General features: G+C 40.4%; 1 protein-coding gene across 1 annotated transcript in view; it reads left to right on the top strand.

The window, feature by feature from the left end:
* The window catches only part of LOC104524712 (phosphate regulating endopeptidase homolog X-linked), a 47,181-nt gene extending 27,667 nt beyond the window's left edge, over nucleotides 1–19,514 (top strand). The window contains exons 5-11 of the mRNA XM_029084889.1: nucleotides 828–896; nucleotides 5,121–5,237; nucleotides 8,200–8,283; nucleotides 8,604–8,749; nucleotides 14,096–14,189; nucleotides 19,070–19,198; nucleotides 19,482–19,514. Coding sequence (XP_028940722.1) covers nucleotides 828–896; nucleotides 5,121–5,237; nucleotides 8,200–8,283; nucleotides 8,604–8,749; nucleotides 14,096–14,189; nucleotides 19,070–19,198; nucleotides 19,482–19,514 — 672 coding nt within the window. The remainder of the gene's footprint in view (nucleotides 1–827; nucleotides 897–5,120; nucleotides 5,238–8,199; nucleotides 8,284–8,603; nucleotides 8,750–14,095; nucleotides 14,190–19,069; nucleotides 19,199–19,481) is intronic.
* Nucleotides 19,515–20,836: the final 1,322 nt, after the last annotated feature.

Raw genomic sequence — 20,836 nt, forward strand, 5'->3', positions numbered from 1 at the left:
AGATTAAGTGCAGATCTCAGTGAATTTTTTGGACTGGTTTAGAAATTACCTTGAGGACCTTATTCCAATATTAGAGTGACTATAGACCAACAAATTTGATCCATGTTTAGATCAAAAAGATAAGTAAAAGTCAAAGATCCACCTGGATCTACCAGACATCTTTAGCTAATGTACTGGAGGCATAACAATTTCCCGTGTAATGCATGCAATAATTTCTGTGCCTGGTATCCGGCTGTTTCAGTACATCTGTTCCAAAAGCCCACTACAGCACTCGGTGCTGATCTAGGCTGCTCGAGTGTAACCTCAGTTTCATTCAAAGAAGGCTAATGCTTTCCAGACACATGGCAGCTAACATGCTCCAACACCTAATGGGCATTTGATCCATACACTAGACTAGTGTTTTTCTCAAACAATATACATATGTGCCCCTTGCATATGTATAGCATGAATGGTCATCAACACAAACTCCTTTATCCTGTAGACTTAGTTCTACTGCATTACCTACTCAGTAATGGAACCATAAACCCATAAATCGTGTGGGTGATTCTTTGCTCTAGTAGATGACTTAAATATTGGCGAGGGCATCTGAGGCTCCCCAGATCACAGTAGTGTGGTTTAGGTAATGTCTGTTGGCACAGCATAGCAATTTTCTGTTGTTTTGAAATCCTGTGGAACTCAGGCTGGTGCAGTGTATTATGTGTTAGATATTTACACACATCTACCACAATTTCCAGAAAAACATGAACTCTTCCAAAGTTGCTTCTAGGGCTACCTTTGAATTCTGATTAACTTACCTATTAAATGCTGCTTCTTGTTATTTTTAACAGCTCGATCAAGCAAGCCTCTCTCTTGCATCTCGAGAAGATTACCTAGAAAACACCACAGAAGCTAAATCTGTAGGTATTACTTATAGATTGAAGTGACCATTTTTCCCTTCAGTTTTTTTCATTGTTGCTTTTGTTTTGTTGAGCTCCAAATTGAGAAAGGATTGTGACTTGTTTGGATTTAGATTTTTCAGGATATTTTCTATAAGAAAACAGTACCACCACAAGCACCAATACCACACAGAACACGAGGGGCAAGGTGATCAGGAGTAGTGAGCATGGATTTATGAAGGAGAAATTGCACTTAGCCAAACGTCTACAATTATGTGAATAGCTTGGTGGATGAGAGGAGAACAGTTGTTGTTCACCATGTAATTAAGGCTTTCAATATGGTCTTCTGAAACATCTTCAGAGACAAGCTGTGCTGCCATTCAGCGAGTCCTGGACACACTGGAGAGTTGGGTGGAAAGGAACCTGATGAAGTTCAGCAAGAGCAAGTGCAGAGTCCTTCACCTTGGGAGGAATAATCACATGCACCAGTACAGGTTAGGGGCTGACCTGCTGGAGAGGAGCTCTGTGGAAAAGGACCTGGGTGTCCTGGTGGACAGCAGGATGACCATGAGCCAGCACTGTGCCCTTGTGGCCAAGAAGGCCAATGGCATCCTGGGGTGCACTAAGAAGAGTGGGGCCAGCAGGTTGAGGGAGGTTCTCCCCCCCCCTCTACTCTGCCCTGGTGAGGCCACAGCTGGAGTACTGCATCCAGTTCTGGGCTCCTCAGTTCAAGAGGGACAGGGATGTCCTGGAGAGAGTCCATTGGAGGGCCACAAAGATGATTAGGGCCTGGAGCATCTGGAGAGGAGCATTACAAGGAGAGGCTGAGAGAGCTGGGGCTCTTAAGCCTGGAGAAGAGAAGATTGAGAGGGGACTTTATCAATGTCTGTAACTATCTGAAATGTGGGGGCCAAATGGATGGGGCCGGGCTCTTTTTGGTGGTGGCTGGTGACAGGACAAGGGGCAATGGGCAAAAACTGGAACAACAAAAGTTCCATACAACCTTAAGGAAAAATTTCTTTACTGTGAGGGTGACAGAGCACGGGGACAGGCTGCCCAGGGAGGTTGTGGAGTCTCCTTCTCTGGAGACATTCAAGACCTGCCTGGATGCCTTCCTGTGTAATTTCGTTTAGGTTCCTGCTCTGGCAGGGGGATTGGACTAGATGATCTTTTGAGGTCCCTTCCAACCCCTGCCATTCTGTGATACTTCCCAAGTTACGCCTCACAATAGCATTGGTGCCTACCAGGAAGAGCAGCAGCCAGAGGACTGAACAGGCCTCAGCAGCCTTTCCACAACATTCTGAATGCGAGACCCCAGTAAGCAGCAAAGCTCCCTAGATGATAAATTAGGTTGGCAGGTGGGGACCTCCATCCCCTGCAGTAATGAGTCTCTTACCACTGTAGCTTGCTTCTTCATTCTAGTGGTCCTGAGTGGCTCAGGTTCAGCCACAGAAGGTGCTCCAGTTGATAGGGCTCCTGGCTCCTCGTCATCTACAAAAACAGTGGACTTCCAGCCTTCACTGTGATGGGAGTTTCCACCTTCCAGCTTCATAGGGACAGGCTCCTCCTGCTCTTCTGCTGCAGTTGAAGGTCCAGGCTCTTGAAGCTGCAGGGTGTCTCAGGGAAGATCTGGTTGATCTTTCTCATCCCTCTGAGACTGTTTGGTCTGCTCACCTCTCCCAGCCTTTCATTTGGCAACACAGGTCCTAGGATGCAGGAGGTGTGCAGTTGAGAAGACCATGGTGTCCCAACCTCAACGAGAGGCCCCAGACACTCCTTGCAACCTGACGCTTGCAGAGCTGCATCCTTCCTTATGAAGCACTATGTGGGTCCAGGGGTCCAATCACAAAAGGATAGCTACACCAGCGGTACCTGGGGATCATATCCTGGTGTGTGACCACTGTACCTAAGGATGCATGTGTCAGACAAAGTTTGCTGGCCTTTTCTCTGTGGACTGCTACATCTATTGACAACCTCTGGGAGCTGTTCTCTGGGCCTCGCTTTAATGTAGACTTCTCTCTGGCATGGGCTCAAAGGGTGTTCTACCCTCTCTAATCTCTCTTCACTGAGAAGGTGGTTGGTTGGTCACTGGAACAGACTCCCCAGGGAAGTGATCATGGCACCAAGCCTGTCAGTTCAAGAAGCATCTGGATGACTCTCTTAGTCATGAAGTTTAGTTTTAGCTAGTCCTGCGAAAAGCTGGGAGTTGGACTTGATCATCCTTATGGGTCCCTTCCAACTTGAGATATTCTATGATTTTGTAACCTGGAGTCAGCTAGAAGAGAGGCTGTGGGCACCCTTTGTTCACGCACAGTGGTCAGTTGGTTAGCAGCTGCTGCAGCTACCTTCGCCTGACCTGGTGGCAGCAGGACCCTTCGTGTCTCTCAGGGGACGTCCCAGGAGTTCCCAGATTGTGGACAAAGTGCCAAGATGCTCAAGAATATCTCAACAAAGCGGAGCCCAGAAGCTGCCATGTCCATGGGCTGCCTCAGTGAGCTACTCTCCAGGCTGCCTCTTGGGCTCAATTAGGCCAGAAGGATGAGCCACCACAGGTTATCACCATCAAATTAACCTAAATTCCTTTAATGAAAGGAACAAGAGTTCCTCAACAGATTTCAAATATTCATTTCGTCTTTACCCCCTCCTTTATCTATGATTTCTCTGCTACAGCTTAGTTTCTTGCTACTTTTCTATGGACAGCAGTTGTGAATCAATGAAGTTTATCAACATTTTAATGTATCAACATTTGACCATGGCAATACCTTTCTCCCCCCTTACTTGATGAAGGCCTGTGGGCTGTATCCAGCACACGCAACCCAAAGCTCAAAGAAAACAACCCCTTGGGTTGTCAGTGGGGACAAGTCATTGCTAATGATTAATGCTTTACAGTTTTGCTTCCCTTTTGAGCTCCTGGAGAGGTTAGTAGGCTTTTTAGCTGCATCTATCAGACTAGGTGATGCCAGGATACAAAGAATTGTATCTAAAGGTACAAATACATTGGGATATCACAGAATATTAGGGATTGGAAGGGACCTCAAAAGATCATCTAGTCCAATCCCCCTACCAGAGAAGGAACCTAAACGAAATTACACAGGAAGGCATCCAGGCAGGTCTTGAATGTCTCCAGAGAAGGAGACTCCACACCCTCCCTGGGCAGCCTGTCCCAGGGCTCTGGCACCCTCACCGTAAAGAAGTTTTTTCTCAAGTTTAGGTGGAACCTCCTGTGTTCCAGCTTACACCCATTGCTCCTTGTCCTACCATTGGGCATCACTGAGAAGAGCCTGGCTCCATCCTCAAGACATTCGCCCTTAACATAGTTGTAAACATTAATTAGGTCTCCCCTCAGTCTCCTCTTCTCCAAGCTAAAGAGACCCAGCTCTCTCAGCCTTTCCTTATAAGGGAGATGCTCCACTCCCTTAATCATCTTGGTGGCTCTGTGCTGGACTCTCTCAAGCAGTTCCCTGTCGTTCTTGAACTGTGGGGCCCAGAACTGGACACAATATTCCAGATGCGGCCTCACCAGGGCAGAGTAGAGGGGGAGGATATGTTTTTGCTTTGGTTGGACTGTGAGCTAGTAAAAGTGGATTTGGAGCAATATGATCCCTCCAAAATCTCTGAAAGATTATGCTGAGGGGGAGGTAGCAGAGAAATCACTACAGTATCATGACATACAGTGTATTTTGCTAACATTTGTGTATGCGTGCTGAGACTAAAATGTGTTTTATTAGGATAGCCTGGGGAGAGTAGAGCACAGCACTGTAGCAGGTACATGTGTTGCAGTGCCGTGGCAGGAATAGAGGAGAGAGCTCAGTGGAGTGTCCCTTTATCTCCCTCTCTTCTCAGCCACTATGCTTGCACTTGTATGTAAGTAATTCTTCAGTCCTGTACTGATTACTGTATGAGTTTGTGTAAGATATTGGTGTACACTCATACACGTTGTCTAATCCCACTGTAAGAGCTCTAAGTGTTATCAGTCTAATCCCAAAGTGTCATTTGCATTTCCTGAGATTTATGCTCTGTGAACCACAGCAAGTATCTGTCATGCCCAGTATGTTACCGCTGTTTCTTCCTTTCTTCTTGATGACAGCACGCTTTCAAGGTAAGGAAAGTACAACTTTGGTTGCTAGGGCATAAAAGTACAAAGCACTATACTCCTTGCTATAGCTGGGCATTTCTGGGCTACTGCTACACCTGTGCTCAAGTGCAAATCCAGCTGTCATTTCCCATTTTTTTTTTTCTTTACAGTACCGAGATGCCTTTTTGCAGTTCATGGTTGATACAGCAGTGCTTCTGGGTGCAAATGCTTCACGAGCCGAATCTGACATGAAGTCAGTTCTAAAACTGGAAGTTAAAATAGCTGAGGTTGGTAATTTAATGTGTGATTGAAGCTAACTTAAAAAAAAAAAAAAAAAGTGCTATCCTGTTTAAAAAAAAAAAGTGCATTCCTTTTTCGAAATGGAAAGTCATTATATCAACAGCCTTAGCAATAGTGGTTTTTGAAAGTAGAAGGAAAGGGGCACAACTTGATGAAAAAAGGATGAACAATCTTGCTCCCTTAGTTAATTCTTAAACTGATTATTTTACTTGTGGAGGGGAGTGAGGGGGGGAGTGAAAAACTTAACCAAATACCCTTGGTCCTTTAAATTGTTAATATTTCTTAATTTTTAACTTGGGCAGAATTTGAGTCTCTGCTGTGCAGTTATGTTGTGAATACATTACTATCTATTCAAGAAGCAGACCAGGCTGTTTCTCTGAGGAACAGTCTCAAAACAGCACAAAACTGAGATGGGATATTGAGCTTCGTAGTGAGAGGGCGATGGTTACAGTAGCATCACCGTTAACTCCTGAGCTGCTTTCACCAGCTACCCTGGGAGAAGGGACGATAAACTCCCTGAGTTTTCGTTTAGGGGTCCGACTGTACTTAGTAGAGCTAAACAGATTTAAATCTAGTGCTCAGTTCTGACTGATTTACTTGGTGACATTTTTGCCCCTTTTTGGAGTTTAATTTACAAATTAGGACACAGGTTCAGGTGGTGGAGCACTTTGTCTGGGGGCTCCTGGGAGAGCTACTTGCCCATATCTTCCACTGCAGCATAGAGGATGGATTTGATTTTTTCTGAGCACATTAGCTCTTCTCGCAGGCTGTTGCAGGCTGAAGGAGCATTTCTCCTTTCCCATATCTCTGTTTCAGTATGGTTACTGCAGGAATCGTGCTCCTGGGAGCATTAAGTCCACTATTGTTTCCACTTCTTCCAAAGCGAGAGATAAGAGTTAGCCTCAACATTGTGAAACCAGCAAAAGTTAAGGCTACAACCTTGACACTGATTTGCGGAACTGCCAGCTGAGCTGAGGATTTCTTCATATCGCCAAGGAAAGAAGCTATCTTTCCCACTGTCCTCTGTGAAATGCTGGGTGTACTGTTAACAGAGAAGCCTGTTGCACAGGACATGCTATGCAGCAGAAAATGACTCTTCACTGGGTTCTGCTGTTGCCATCTACAGGAGGAAAGGCAGTGATGCTTCTCAGTGGTGCTTGTGTGCAGAATTGAGGGCCATCCACAATAGGAGTAAATCAGTGTTTCCATCTCTCTGCTAGGAAGACATGAAATTTTGTCAAACCTCAAAATAAAGCCCAATATTTAGCTTCAGTTACCTAGACTGGATGGACTAATGAGCAGATACTTTGTTTTGACCCAGTAGACTTTAAAAACAGGACATATTTTTTCTGTTTATTGGTGCTGTAATAAGAAGATGCATTGCTACCTCTGGTAGCTTTAATGCTTTACTTAATGAATGTCTTACAGAGAGCTTTAATCCACAAAGTATATAGGTGAAGTTGTCATATAAGATGACCCGGATCACGTAACAGCCTTCAGGATCAGTAATGCATACCATTACGTAACAAGCCATACTTGCTCATGGTTACCCAATTTCTTTTTAGTATGGATAATCCTTATAAAATGTATCCAGATACTAGGCATGAGTCCGGGGAAATGGATTGTTGCATGATTGCTAATGAGCAAAATTAATTATATAAACATCTCACCATGATTTCAAAGGAGATAGTCCTGTTTGTTACCTGGGCTTTTACTGTATCCTGTGTTCCTCTGTGTTCCTCTGTGTTCATTTTAGGTGAACGTACACAAAGAAGAACTTGTGTGCTCAGGAAAAGAGACAACAAGAATAAAGGGAAGATACTTTAGATATAGGAAAGGAGTGTTATGCTTCAAGAGAGCTTTTTGTGTACAAGGAAGATTTCAAGTATGTTTGAATTAATGGAGCAAGAGGGAAAGTTTTGAGAGGAAGGGAGCAAATGGGTTCAAGAAGAGGTTAAAGATTTGTCAGATAAATGAAATTGGCAGAGAGGGAGAATTTTTTTTTTTTTTTTCTGTGTGGCTTAAGCAATAGTAAAACCGCAGACACTTACTGGAGAATTTTGGTTGGAGAACTGCCACCTGTCTGGTTAGTCTGGCGTCAATCTCTGCCCTCTTTAAACTGCACAGCTTAGAGTGGGACTGGAATTGCCATTGGAAATTATTGTTTCTCTTGAACACAGAAAGTTTTGAGCTATATCTTGTACTTGGTTTGTTTTTCTATCATGAAGCATACTGATATCTTGGAATCTGAATTTTACTTGACAGTTATAAAAGGACTTGCTTTATATTTAGGATTTCTTTCACTATGCTATTGGACTTTGACACTACAGAGGATGCAGAGGTTCTCCTCTAGTCACCCAGATGAGATGTCTGGTTGGAGAATGCTTTAATTAATGTCTGGCCTGTGTACCCAGGTTTCCTGCTATGGAAATCAGGATGCTGGGGTAAAATGAGGAGAAACTTGTGTGTATCTGGTTCTTTCCTTAGCTAGAGTCAGGCCATAGCAAGAACATGTTCAAATCCAAGAGATGACATGTGCTTCCAGCATACCTATCTCAGATTTGACCTTTTAAACTATATAATTTGGAGCTGGCTTCTACCTCACATAATGGGATGAATAAGTATTTATGGTATAGGTGTGCTTTGTCTCTTATGAATCAACATGCATTTCCTTAGTATAATCAGAACTAAAATTGGTCTAATATGTTCAAAGAAGACACACAGCTCATTAAATTCCCCAGTAATGAGTTAAACTGACAATTAACTGTGTTCCATTTCTCCTAGTTAAATGCCACCCTCAGAAAGGGAAGTTAGTGCCATAAATGCTTAGAAAAGAGGTGGTGAGATATTTCTGCACTGGGATTATGATGGACAGTAATGATGTAAGAGCAGGTCCCTGCAAGATCATCCTTGTTTTGATGTTTGTTGGTATTTTTTTTCCCCCTTCAGATCATGATTCCATATGAAAATCGAACAAGTGAGGTGATGTACAATAAAATGAACATATCGGAGCTTAGTGCCATGATTCCACAGGTTGGTTGGGGATAATTGCAAAATTATTCTTTTAAAGTCTGACCTATGCAATTAAAATTGCCTTTAGTGTGCACAGCAGCGTGTTAAAGGACTATCATTAGGAATGTGTATACTCAATTACAATATATGTCCTTTTAAATACAGTTATAACTTTACTGAGTCTTGAAAACACGTGTAATGACAAAGTACGGTAGTTTCTTAATTTTTAATAAGTAAAGCTTTGAAACCATTAGTCCCAAAGGTGCAACTTTGTTAATAAATAATGTCTCTTCATAATTCTTCATAATCTGCTTTAACCAGCCTTCTTTTTATCATTGCAGTTTGACTGGCTGGGATATATCAAGAAGGTGATTGACACCAGACTCTATCCTGAGCTCAAAGATATAGGTCCTTCAGAAAATGTGATTGTCCGTGTTCCTCAGTACTTCAAAGATTTATTCAGGATACTAGAAAATGAAAGGAAAAAGTAAGGATCCCTTGATGGTTTCACCCATGCTTATGAGGGGAGATCAAATGCTGGGCTTTTCCTGGGTTTTTCAGGTGCTTCAGATATTCTTGGAATCAAGGTTCTAGGCAAAAGGTCTGCTTGGTTTTGCTGAATGAGGATTTAGATATTAGCTTCTGTGTAGCAGGAGAATTTGCAGTTTCAACACCTTTCTCTTTTTACTGAAAACATAGGTTGCAGTAAAGATGCTTTTTGCAGATGCATTAAGCATTTCTTACTTGTATAGGATCTTGTATCTTGTGAAATCATTTATACCTGTAGAACATAGCTGTAAAATGCAGGTAACTCAGATTAAACACAGATGATGTGCTTTGCATAGGGAAGCAAGACAGCTTTGGGCAATGTGATGAAAAAATGTATATGAAGATGACATCCCATTTTGAAACATAGTTATTGGTGACATCTAAGTGATTTCTGTGATAATTTGCTCTCTGCTGAGATGTGTTGCTGAACTTTGAAAAAACATTGTTAAGCTATTGTCTCTAAAAAATCATACTTTGCTGATTGCACAGTATGACCACAACTAAATTTACATTTCACAAAAAAAAATTTCTTAAGCAGTATTCTTATACTGTTGCTCTATGTCTCCAGTAACAGAATGTTTGCATTAATTCATAGTACCTGTAACAATAACACATAGATCAAACAAAAATAAAAATTATTGATCTGCCTAGAGCTCATCAAACATCTTCACTTTATAAAATGCAGACAAATAGCATTAGTGTGCCACGAATTTTACTCTGCTGAAGAAAGCCTTCTAAATGGTTTGGACTGCTTTATAACTCATAAAGTTAGTTATATCAGTGGGGAATAAAGCAGTGATTTAGAGGATGAACATGTAACAAGACAACAGAAGATTAGTTATTCCCCATATACCAATACACTTACATGCAAGTATATTCTGTAACTACAGAGTAAATACTTGGAGCCTTTTTCCATTAGGGTCTTACTCGGGGAAAATCTGGCTCTGAGTGTTCAAGAGAAATTAAGCCAGCCTGTGTGTCATGGCAGAGGGAGGCTGGAGAAGAAAGAATGGCAATAGCCATCTTCAGCAAAGCTTGAGAGCAGCTTTCTGATCCCCACAGGTTGGGTGGGCAAAAGCAGTGTCTTTCATATATAGAATGTTTTTCCAGTATTTTCAAGGTGCATATCTTATGGCTGATAATGGTTTAGGCATTTTCTGCTCAGTCTTACCCAAAGAAATTTGCATCATAAATGTTAGAGACGGCAAATAGAGTGCTAAACTCAACCCAAGGAGACTTCAAGTTCTTATACATAAAATCCATCCAAACAGTCACTGTGTGATAACAAAGATCATGTTTATCTATTAGATGATAATGTTCATTACTTAAAATGTCATAGTTTGCTCCAGAAAAACCTTGTTATCTGTCCTGAGAAAATTAGGAAATAATCTTAATGTGAGCTTCTAACAATGAGGTCTTAACATTTTCCTGTAGGGTGAACTGTAAAAGCTTAACAAGGATATTTTCTTTTAGGTAGTCTAATTTGTCATTCTCCATATGATATCTTAAAGTTGAATTAAGGGGGGAAATGGAACTGTGCTAGCACCAGTTAGAAGCCCCTTATATCCCTTCCCTGTTACCTGTGTGCTAGTGCTTTATGTGTGAGCCATAAATAGGATACAGTAAATTGTGTCCTTTTTGGAGATGTTTGCAGCTGTTGAAGGAAGCAGCTTTATCGTTCTCATGGACGTCAGAATGAATAACTGGTTTCCTTTGCCTTGCCTTACCCCATCTTTTCAATATGGAACAATTAATAGAGAAGTACTCTGTAATTCCTGCAGCATAAGAGGAATTTTCTTTAGAGAGGGATGGGGGTACTAGATCTCCTTTCTGGTCTTAGCCTGCCTCTGAACAATTAGAGAGAGAAGTTCCAATCGTTTGACTTGAACTAGTGCCTCTAGCAATAGAGGCAGAAGTTTTTCAGTACTTATAATTTGATTCGTGACTGAATTCTGAGTACAATTTTCAAATGGATCTGAAAATCTGTGAAAGAGATCTTTTTCTTAAAATGTCAATTAATTTGTCCATCTATCTCATATTAAATCTATCCTCTTTAATTACCACCATATCTGTTGATTAAAATATTACAAACTCACAGAATTTCACATGAGCAGCCTACTTTATTCCCAGACAGAGTAGTGAGTTTGTTAGTAGATATTCATAAGCACTGGTATAATTTTAACTGTCCCAGCAAACAAGCTCCTACCATTTCCTTTGGGAGTATGTATAACAAGGATGATTATGTTGGTTAAAAGCAAGCCTACACTTCTTTCTGCAGTCATTTTGAAGTTAAAATAGGGATCAATGCACTGTACTTTTCTGAAAGGTTACAACAACAAATGTTCTGGTCTCATCAAAACAGCAGAGATGATTTGTATGTTTTATTTGTGTGTTGGATTTTTCTCCGTGTGAAGAGGTTTACTTCTCTGAGCCTCAGTGAACTTATTTGTAAAATTGGGATAAAAATCACCCCAAGATACGCACTGGAGGCATTTCATAGTGAAAAAATATCAGTTTTTAAATCGAATGAAGATGACCAATTGATTTTAAGTTTGTATAGTTAGCCAAAAAGGTAAGATGATCATGTCCAAAACAGGTAAACAAATTAAGATAAAATATGATTTTATTTTGCAATATTGAACACCAGCCCTCAAAGAAGCAACAACAAAACCCCTTAATGTTTCCCCACTGTCTGCCTGGCCCCAGCAAATAAACACACTACTGGGCTTTGAAGCAAAACCTTCCTGTTTTTATATGCATCGTATGCATCAGTGGATTCTAGTGTGATTACAATCAGGAATTATTACAATCTCATCAGACAGCTTGGTTTTAGGACGTATCAGCCTTCCAGCCTTCTTTTCCTTCCCAAATTAAAACAAATCTCAAATAATTGTGGGATATTTCCTGAAACTGACAGCTGCCTTCATTACTTATGCTCAACACAACAGTTCTTGAATTCCCGCTTATATTAGTGTCATTGAATAAGTCACCTTTTTGAGACTCATCCTTTACAAATTTCAGTCTTTCATTCACTACCAGTTTGACAGAGGTTCCCCAACTCAAACATAAGGACAAACACCACTGAATGAGAACAAGAAGCACACAAAAGGAAGAATTGATTTTTTTTCTAGCAATTAAGTATGAATACACATAATTGGTTTATGATAGTGGTCTATTTAGCTGAGGTTTTTTTACCTAATACTTTTGATGAAAATTGAATCTTTAAACCTTTTAATCTGCAAGACTCGCGTAAATACTGTTTTAGATCCAGAGTAGTTACTGAGGGAGCACGGGTGCTATTCAACTCTGCTGAAATACCTGAGGCAGATAGTTGTGAGGTTCATGGATTTCAAGTCATTTACAAAACTAATGAGAACTGAGCAGTTTTAGGGTGCTTTGGTTGCCATTGAGTGAGGGAATTCCACACCATCAGAAATGTGTTAAGGGCAAAATCTATACTTTCTCATATTTCATAGGTTGGAATTAATTTTTAATGACTCTTAGCATTATTTCAAAATGGTTTGATCGTCTAATACAGCTAACAGTTTTGGCTTTTCTAACATGTACTGTGTTATAAATGTATATTATTCATGCCAAAAAGCTTTTTCAGGTACGTTTTATGATAATTGTGGGGATTTATGTGTACTATATGATATATCTGTATTCTAAAAGAGGGAATATGCCCAATGTGAGAGATGAGGAGAAGTAAAAAAGGCAGGACTTCTAAATCACAGCAGTTCTCTACTCCCATGTAGGAGCTGCCACTGGCCAGAAAGGCTAGTGAGTATCAGGCCTTCGAGGTGATACTTGGCTTGAGATTGCACCCTCAGGTTTTCCTGTGTGAAATGAGTTGACCATATTGCTCACCCATAAGCATATGCAGAATAAATGATAAGTAAACCAGGGTTTTCCCAGGCTGCCATGGATGTGCAATTGCTGTGCAGGTTCATGTGAGTGTGCACACTTGTGCTATCTTCAGTTCAACTGGAGCAGCCTTCAGGGAAGCCAAATCCAATGGCACTGCAGAGCAACTGCCTTTCCTGGCCACTGACTCCTGGGCCTGACCAGGCTGGTCCCCAGTGCACATCTCAGCAGAGAGTGCCATCCCACAGAGTGTACACAGCCACCCATCAGCTCTTGGTGGTGTCCCACTTGGATGCTACTGGAGTTACTGGGTTATCATGTACTCAGTCACTAATAGACGATATGTAGCTGTAGCTATATCTTGCCTTAAACCTCTCCATTTTCATCTCTTTATCGTCTCTTCAATTGAGTGGCCAAGAGTGTAACCTTCCAGTAACAATGTGACTTTAGCTGGAGGCTTTTTGTGGGTAGGTTGGAGCTTGGTTAGAGGCAAGACTCAGAGTTATGGCTCAGGCGAATGCTGCTGTGAAGGCAACATGCCCATAAAGTGTGTTTATAACCTGTTATAATTTGGAGAAGGGGGCAGTATGGGATGTGTCCATGATTGAAGCTAATGGAGTGACACTGTAGCAACAGCTATGCTGCTCCACACCTATGGCAATGGGAGACTTGAGCTCAATCTAAATAAGATAAATCCTCAAATCAAGTGCTTGAAGTTTTAGAAAAGGGGCATGGATGTCAGGTCTCCTGGGGATTTTAAACAAGTTTTTCCTGGATCTCTCAGCCTCAGTTCTTATGAGATTCTTGTTACTGAGACTTATCTTTTTTGGTATTTCAATTATCCATCTGCCAAATAAGAGTGGTAATACTTTAATAACTCTGTGGGTAGTGAGAACTTTTAAAAGCATATTGATAACTTCTAATGAAAGATACAAATATGAGATAATGCTAGTACATATGGGATGGACTTATCTATTCTGTTTCATAGTTACAATTTATGTGCCCTATTAATGAGGAGAGATAACACTCACTTTGATTTAAAAAAGAAAAATCCATTATTTTCTTATCTCTGGATAGAACTTTTATGCAACTGTTGTTATGGCAAAGTTCTTGCCACTTCTATGGAAAAATAAAAACTGCCTTTTGAAAATAGCATTACCTAAAAATGACATATTAGGAGATGGACTTATTATAAATATCCTCTAGAAGACTGTTATCCTGGTGCAATTACGTATTAACTGGTTGCAATCATACAGATTCTTCTGTGTAATAGGGATTTACCAATTTAGTCATCACTCATTAATTTTCAAGATGAAATTTCCACTGTTCAATCAAAATGTTTGTAGAGATATTTCTGTGAGTCCTTTGTGGTACATCATATGCATTTAGATGTCTGATAAAAATATGTCTGATTTAACAGGACTCTTGCCAACTATCTGGTGTGGAGGATGGTTTATGCAAGGTTATTTAACCTCAGTAGACGTTTTCAATATCGGTGGCTGGAATTTTCTCGGGTAAGTTAGAGTTTTTATAGCATTTACAGTGGTATTAGTGTTGACCCTGTTGGTTTCTCTTACGGTTTTTTATACCTTTGCAAAACATGAAATGTTTTCCATGCTGGATAAATTTCTTGAATTCACTTTTTTTGTTGAAGACTCCCTCTCATACAATTAAGACATACATATTCTTGTATATGACACTAAGGAAAAAACTCTTTTAGATTATGTTAAGGAGTTTTTGAGATCTCCCCTTTAAAAACTTTAGTCTTCTTATGCAGAAACTTGAAAGCTGGAAAGTGCCAGGGCTGTGACCTGTGCTATTCCTGCAGGCCAGACCTGTTTGACCAAAATCTAGGCTTTTGAAAAAAACCTATTGATTACACCTGCATAAATATAGCTCTGGTAAAACAAAAGTCCAAGATTTCAGCTTTTATAAGATTGCTCAAACCTCTCTCATGCTCTAGTGTCAGCTTTACATGAGGTCTAGCACATCCATACAGCAGACATTTCCACACAGAAGCCGATCAGGTGCCTTCTAGCTTGGGGATGGCAGAAGCCCCAGAATACGTTCCTCACTGCCCCAAGCTATGAGAGCAAAGCTAATTATCTGTTAAGTAGTATAGGCATTTATGTAAAATACATGTATTTCATTAAGTGAACCCTGAATAGAAAGCCACCTTGATAATCCTGTAGGCAGTGAGAGGTCTCTTTCAGCAAACCAAGAATGAAACCTAAAACTCAAAAGTGCTTTGTCTTGTTGTTTCCAAGCCACTTTAGTTTAGATGTGAACTTTTTGTTTGTCCTTATGAAAATTAGCTGCTTGGCTACATGACAACAGGAGGCTGGCATGATGCTGCCAGTGGTGTGGTACAGGAGGTGTGGGTGTTCTCTCCTCCCCAGTGAGGCATGCAGGTGGCTAGTTGAAGCATCTGTAATGTCTTGCCTTGAGCAGTACTGGAATAGTTCTGAGTTTATCACACACCTAAAAATAAACTCCAATAGCTTAATGGAAACTGCACAGGAAACGCAGTCTCTTAGATTTCTGAAATCATATTCCAATCAATCTTGTTAAAAATGCCATTTTCTTCATGCAAAAATGTGAGAAACTGGCTGTCAGAACCACAGTGACAAGTTTGTCTTTCCCCTCCTGGGACATTCCTTGCTAGACAGGTAAAATAGATTGATGCTGGCCATCAGCCAGTCTGCAGCATACTACTGAGTTATATTGAGTTATATTATGGCCAGAAAATTTCCTGGAAGGAAATTTTAAGCTTTGGACACTGTGCGTTTTGATATGGTAACTAGTTGCTGTCACTTCTCTGGGTAATCTTTCTGGAAGCTTAGGGAGAAATCTAATTCAAATTGACTCAATGCTTATTAACAATGTCATCAAGGGTTTCATGTAAGTGGTTGTGAAAACTTACACACAGCCCATTAAGGGCAGTGAGTCAGCAGCTCATTCTCATTATCTTCCCCTGGGACCCGGAGATGGAAGATTAGTTAAGTGCAGTAAACACCAATAGCTAATAGTTAATAGCTAAAGTTAAGTGCAGTAAATAACTCGGGGGAAGAGAACTCACAGGTCAGCAGAAAGGACATGAGAAATGGATTCCAAGGCAAAGGCTTTGTTGAACAGATTTGTCCAGTCAGAAGCTGGAGGACTAAAGGCACACAAGTCCTTTGGGATCATTAAAAGGAACCACAAGACTGTTACTATGTAAGTGAAGAAAACACTGAATGACTACTAAAAAGACATGACCATGAGATGGATCAGTGACACTTAAAGCAAAGGTTATCTTTTATTCAGTCAATCAGCCTCACCCACCTTAAGCACTGTATTTTTGTCACCAGGTACTCATTTTCTGTTGGTGGCTTTTACATCTTACATGTAGAAATCTTGGCATCAGGACACTTAAACTCTTTGCAAAGAGAGGGGAAAAAGACATTATGAAACTTCAAAAAACTTCAGGTTGTGAAACAGGACAAACTTGCTGACTGTAGAGAAAGTGCTTCGATTACCACATCAGCAACTATCAGCAGCTCCTCTGCAGTGGTGCTTTGAGTCCTAGCAAATGTGCAGTGGCACCTGGGGAAAAGATCAGATAATGATGTTATGGAGCTCTGAATTGACGGGGAGGGCTTGAAACCTGCTATTTATAGTCACTGTTACTACCTGTCGTACTGTGTTTTAGGGTGGTACATTAATATGAGGAGGACCATTTTGAGGGAGTTCTAGTTGGCTGTTGTAACATAAATATCAATAAAATAGCTGTGAGATATAATCTATTCCTCTCAGCTCTATTTTTATTAGTCTTATAGCCTGGGCTGCCTTTCTGTGCTCCTTACAGTCAAGCCTCCCTCAAAACAATGATAATTATTATGTTGTAATAATATGTCACAGTCTAAAAGCCAGCTTTACCTCCTGACTCTTTCTGCAGCTGATGCGTAGTCAGAGATTTCAGAAGGAATTTCAAGCTCTGATGACTAATGCCATGACTCCCCTTCTTCCTCTGAATCAGGAAAAAGCTCCATTGTGGTTTTGCCTGGATCCTGGAGAGAAATTTTCTTCTCTCTCTATTTTTTATCTTTTTCTTCTTTTTCTTTTTTTTTTCTTTTTTTCTTTGAATGCTGTGTTATATATGAGGGTTGAAGAATTTGGAAAAGGAGTTTATTTTCAAATTTGGCTCTGTTTAGGAAACTATTACCTTATTATGCATGGGTTTGCCTAATGTGGGTTTCTTATAGCAGCAGTGTTCTCTCTGTCATTGAAAATCTATTAGTGCACACACAGTATTAATAAAAAGCATTTGAAAGTGCAATTCACTTATGTATTTAAGTATGAGTCATTGATTAAGCTTAATTACAGACAATATGATGGAGAAAATCAATCTCTGAACTACCAAAATATGTGATCTTCAATAGCTGAGGGTTAAGCTACTTTGGAATTTTCCAAAGAGATCTTCTATTAGAAAACAACAAATCCAAACCCTTTAGTTTTGCTAGAAATTTAATCTCGGGCTCAAAGGAGGAGAAGACAGGGGAAAAAAGGAGGCACAGAAACTGCTAGATCAGTGCTTAAGAGGCTTGTATAATCTGTGAGAGGCCAAAATCCTATCCCACCTGGCCTGGTCTGGTGTTAACTATACTCTGCTTTTACACAGCTGACAAGTGTCAGCTACTGGACTGGGATTTTGCTTGTTCTCTGTTGAAAAGGTTAAGAAGTTCCTTAAGTGGAAAGGGAGCTCTTTGAACCTTGAAAACAACAGAAGTTTCTTAAATCAGCACTGCTATTGCTTCTTACATGGACTCATCTCAGGTTTTTTGTGTGTGCCTTTTTTTTTTTTTTTTTTTTTTAAATGAACCTCTACCTTAATGAGAAAATGTAAACTATGTAAGTGTCCATAGTAACAACATCCTTCCCATGAGAAACAGAAACCAAGGCAGCAATGTGCATGAGCTCTATTTTGCCTTATTCATTGACCATTCATAGAATCATAGAATGGTTTGGGTTGGAAGGGACCTTAAAGATCATATAGTTCCAACCCCCCTGCCATAAGCAGGGACACCTTCCACTAGACCCCAGGTTGCTCAAAGCCTCATCCAACCTGGCCTTAAACACTTCCAGGGATGGGGCATCTACAGCTTCTCTGGGCAACCTGTTCCAGTGTCTCACTACCATCACAGGAAAGAATTTCTTCCTAATATCTAATCTAAACCTCCCCTCTTCCAGTTTAAAGCCATTACCTCTTGTTTTATCATTACCTGCCTTTGTAAAAAGTCCCTCCTCAACCTTCCTGCAGGCTCCTTCAGGTACTGGAAGGCTGCTGAAAGGTCTCCCTGGAGCCTTCTTTTCTTCAGGCTGAACAGCCCCAACTCTCTCAGCCTGTCCTCATAGGAGAGGTGCTCCAGCCCTCAGATCATCCTCGTGGCCTCCTCTGGACTCGCTCCAGTAGGTCCATGTCTCTCTTGTGCTGGGGGCTCCAGAACTGGACACAGCACTCCAGGTGGGGCCTTACGAGAGCGGAGTAGAGGGGGAGAATCACCTCCCTCGACCTGCTGGACACGCTTCTCTTGGTGCAGCCCAGGATACGTCTTGATTATTTCTCTTTTGAAGCTCACGTATAATGGTGCAGGGACATAATCAGAGCATGGAAGTGTCTATTTAACTACCGTTCCTTTAGTAAACTATGCAAGCTGTTCTACTAACATTTTTCTACCATAATATAGAGTGAGATTTTTGGGGGACAAACACTCATTCAGTGTACAGTGTTCTTGATAATTCAAACCTGTTTTCTCTTGAAAATATTCTGTTTGGGAAAAAGAATAAAAGCAACAGGCTGTGGTAAGAGTAACCAGACAGATAAATGGCAAAAGGGTGTGAACGCATACCTAGCAATGTTAGCCATCATTAGTTAGCAGAGATAAGTTCAGGACAGTGTAGGGCCTGTAGGAGGTTATCTCCGAAGGACTGACCTCATTTTCATGAAGATAATCTCCCTAGGCTTTTCACCTAGTCAGTAGAGAGAGAGAAACTTTTTTGGGAGATATCTCAGAGCAGGGATTTTTTAGAGGAAAGTGCCTCTCTGAATAAAGTAGAAAAACTACCAAGATTGGTCTAAAATGGCCACTTGGGAATGCCTTTCTGAAATTAACCCCCTGAGTCTAACCCTTCGAAGTCATTACCATTGTACTATTTCTAAAAAATTCTTATAGCTATTTTATGGAGTTCAAAAGGTTTGTCATAACACTTGATGAAAATACAAGTAACTAAAGTATCATTATTTTTTCCTTTTGCTAGCTATTTGACAAATATGCTTTAGACTATACTGTATGTGGATGCAGACTTGTTCTTAAAATGTATGATGTTATGACCTACTACATGCACCTGCCAACAGGTGATCCATGGGACCACAACTTTGCTGCCTCAATGGGATAAATGTGTAGACCTTGTTGAAGACGCACTGCCTTACGTTGTGGGTAAGATGTTTGTGAGTGCCCATTTTCAAGAAGACAAGAAAGAGATGGTAAGTTCTCTGAGATCTCTGTCTAGAAACTTTGAATTAGCAGCTTCCTCCTCACAAATTGCCTCTGATGGACTGAATTTTGAAAAGAGACAAAATTCTTAAAAATGCTTTAAATAAATAAATAAATAAAGATAAGAAGAAAATGGAACAAATTTGAAGAAATGCTACCTTTCTGTCCATCTGGGCACTGCCAATTTCTTCCTTATGCAGTCCTTCAGACAAATATGTAGCCAGATCAAAACCAGACTGAACATCGTTAATCTGTGTAAGTAATGACAGCCAGGATGTGCAGGAACTGAGTAAGGGCTATCAATGAGAAATGGTTTAGTATAGCTAGTGTAACTCTTTATAGTAAAGTTTTTACTGACTAGTTAAAAGACTGGTCAAGACCTCCCTGCTTCAGAGATACCCCTTTAAAGCTGATTGAGCTACACCTGCATCCTAAGCAAGAAAAATGTCATTGATATCTGGCCCAAATTAAGGGAAGCTTAGAGCCACATAGTGAGAGCTTATATTTGAGATTTGAATCTTTTTTGCTCAAGAGTGAAGGAAAATATTCTTCCATGCTTCTGAGTCCACAGAATGGCTTTTGACTGTATGTTCATCCTCATTCTAGAACTTCAAACATAGCTACATTATCACTTCTCTTAATAACATGTTCAAATGATTAATTACCCTTCACAATAATTTATGACTTATTTTCAGTTCATATTTTTCTCATAAGGTTTTCCAATATCTGCTTTTCCAGCCATTGATTTTCTGACAACAATCAGTTTAAAATTAACTAATTTAGTCATTGAACTTAGCTCTTGGTGCAGGAGAAGCAAAACCATTTAGGAAACTTGTGAAATAGCATCTTGCGATGGGAGCAACAGCTCTGTGATAGTCCTGCACTGCCCTGGCTCGGTAGACTGAGTTTATCTGTTTGACTTTATCTAGTTTGACTGTTTTATCAGGGAAGGACTCCATTTTAGACAGATTAACACTCTGATTTGACTTGTCCAGATCTTTATGACATGTGTTTTCCCTCTCAGGTTTTGCATTTCTTTTGCTACTTGCCTCCAGCTGGAGTTTTTTCTCTGAGATTCAGCTCCTCAGTTCCCTGCATCTTGATCGATTTTGTAATGTGCTATTTGTCAGTTTAGTGCCAAAAATATTTCAGGGATACACAGTATGACCTCTGTGTAGCATAAGTGGGAAGGAAAGAACTGTAAGAAACGTACACTTTTTCATGTTTTTATATGTGAGGGAAAATTATGAGAAGCTGATAGAGTAGAGAATGGTTTTCTGTAGAAATTTGATCTAATTAAAATATTTCTTATCATGTACATTCCTTTCAGACCAAATCTTTGAAAAATTATCAAGTCTGAATTCATAGTAGCATCCATAGTAAGAAATATATATAAAATTTATAGTGTAGACCACAAGATCCAGACTTATAGTGAACTGCCCATGGAGATAAAATTAGATACAGGTGAAATCTGTTGCAATCCATTTAGAAGTGTGCTTTTCAAGTTAATAATTTGTGGTATTATCATTTTCATTTCACTGGTTTTCAGTTTTATTTCTCTTTCTTAAGCAGTAAAAAAGCACTTGAGAAAACCACTCTCACTTGTACCTCCCCCCACCCTCACCCCC

Source organism: Antrostomus carolinensis, unplaced genomic scaffold (genome assembly GCF_000700745.2).
Source record: "Antrostomus carolinensis isolate BGI_N321 unplaced genomic scaffold, ASM70074v2 scaffold14595, whole genome shotgun sequence".
NCBI lineage: Eukaryota > Metazoa > Chordata > Aves > Caprimulgiformes > Caprimulgidae > Antrostomus > Antrostomus carolinensis.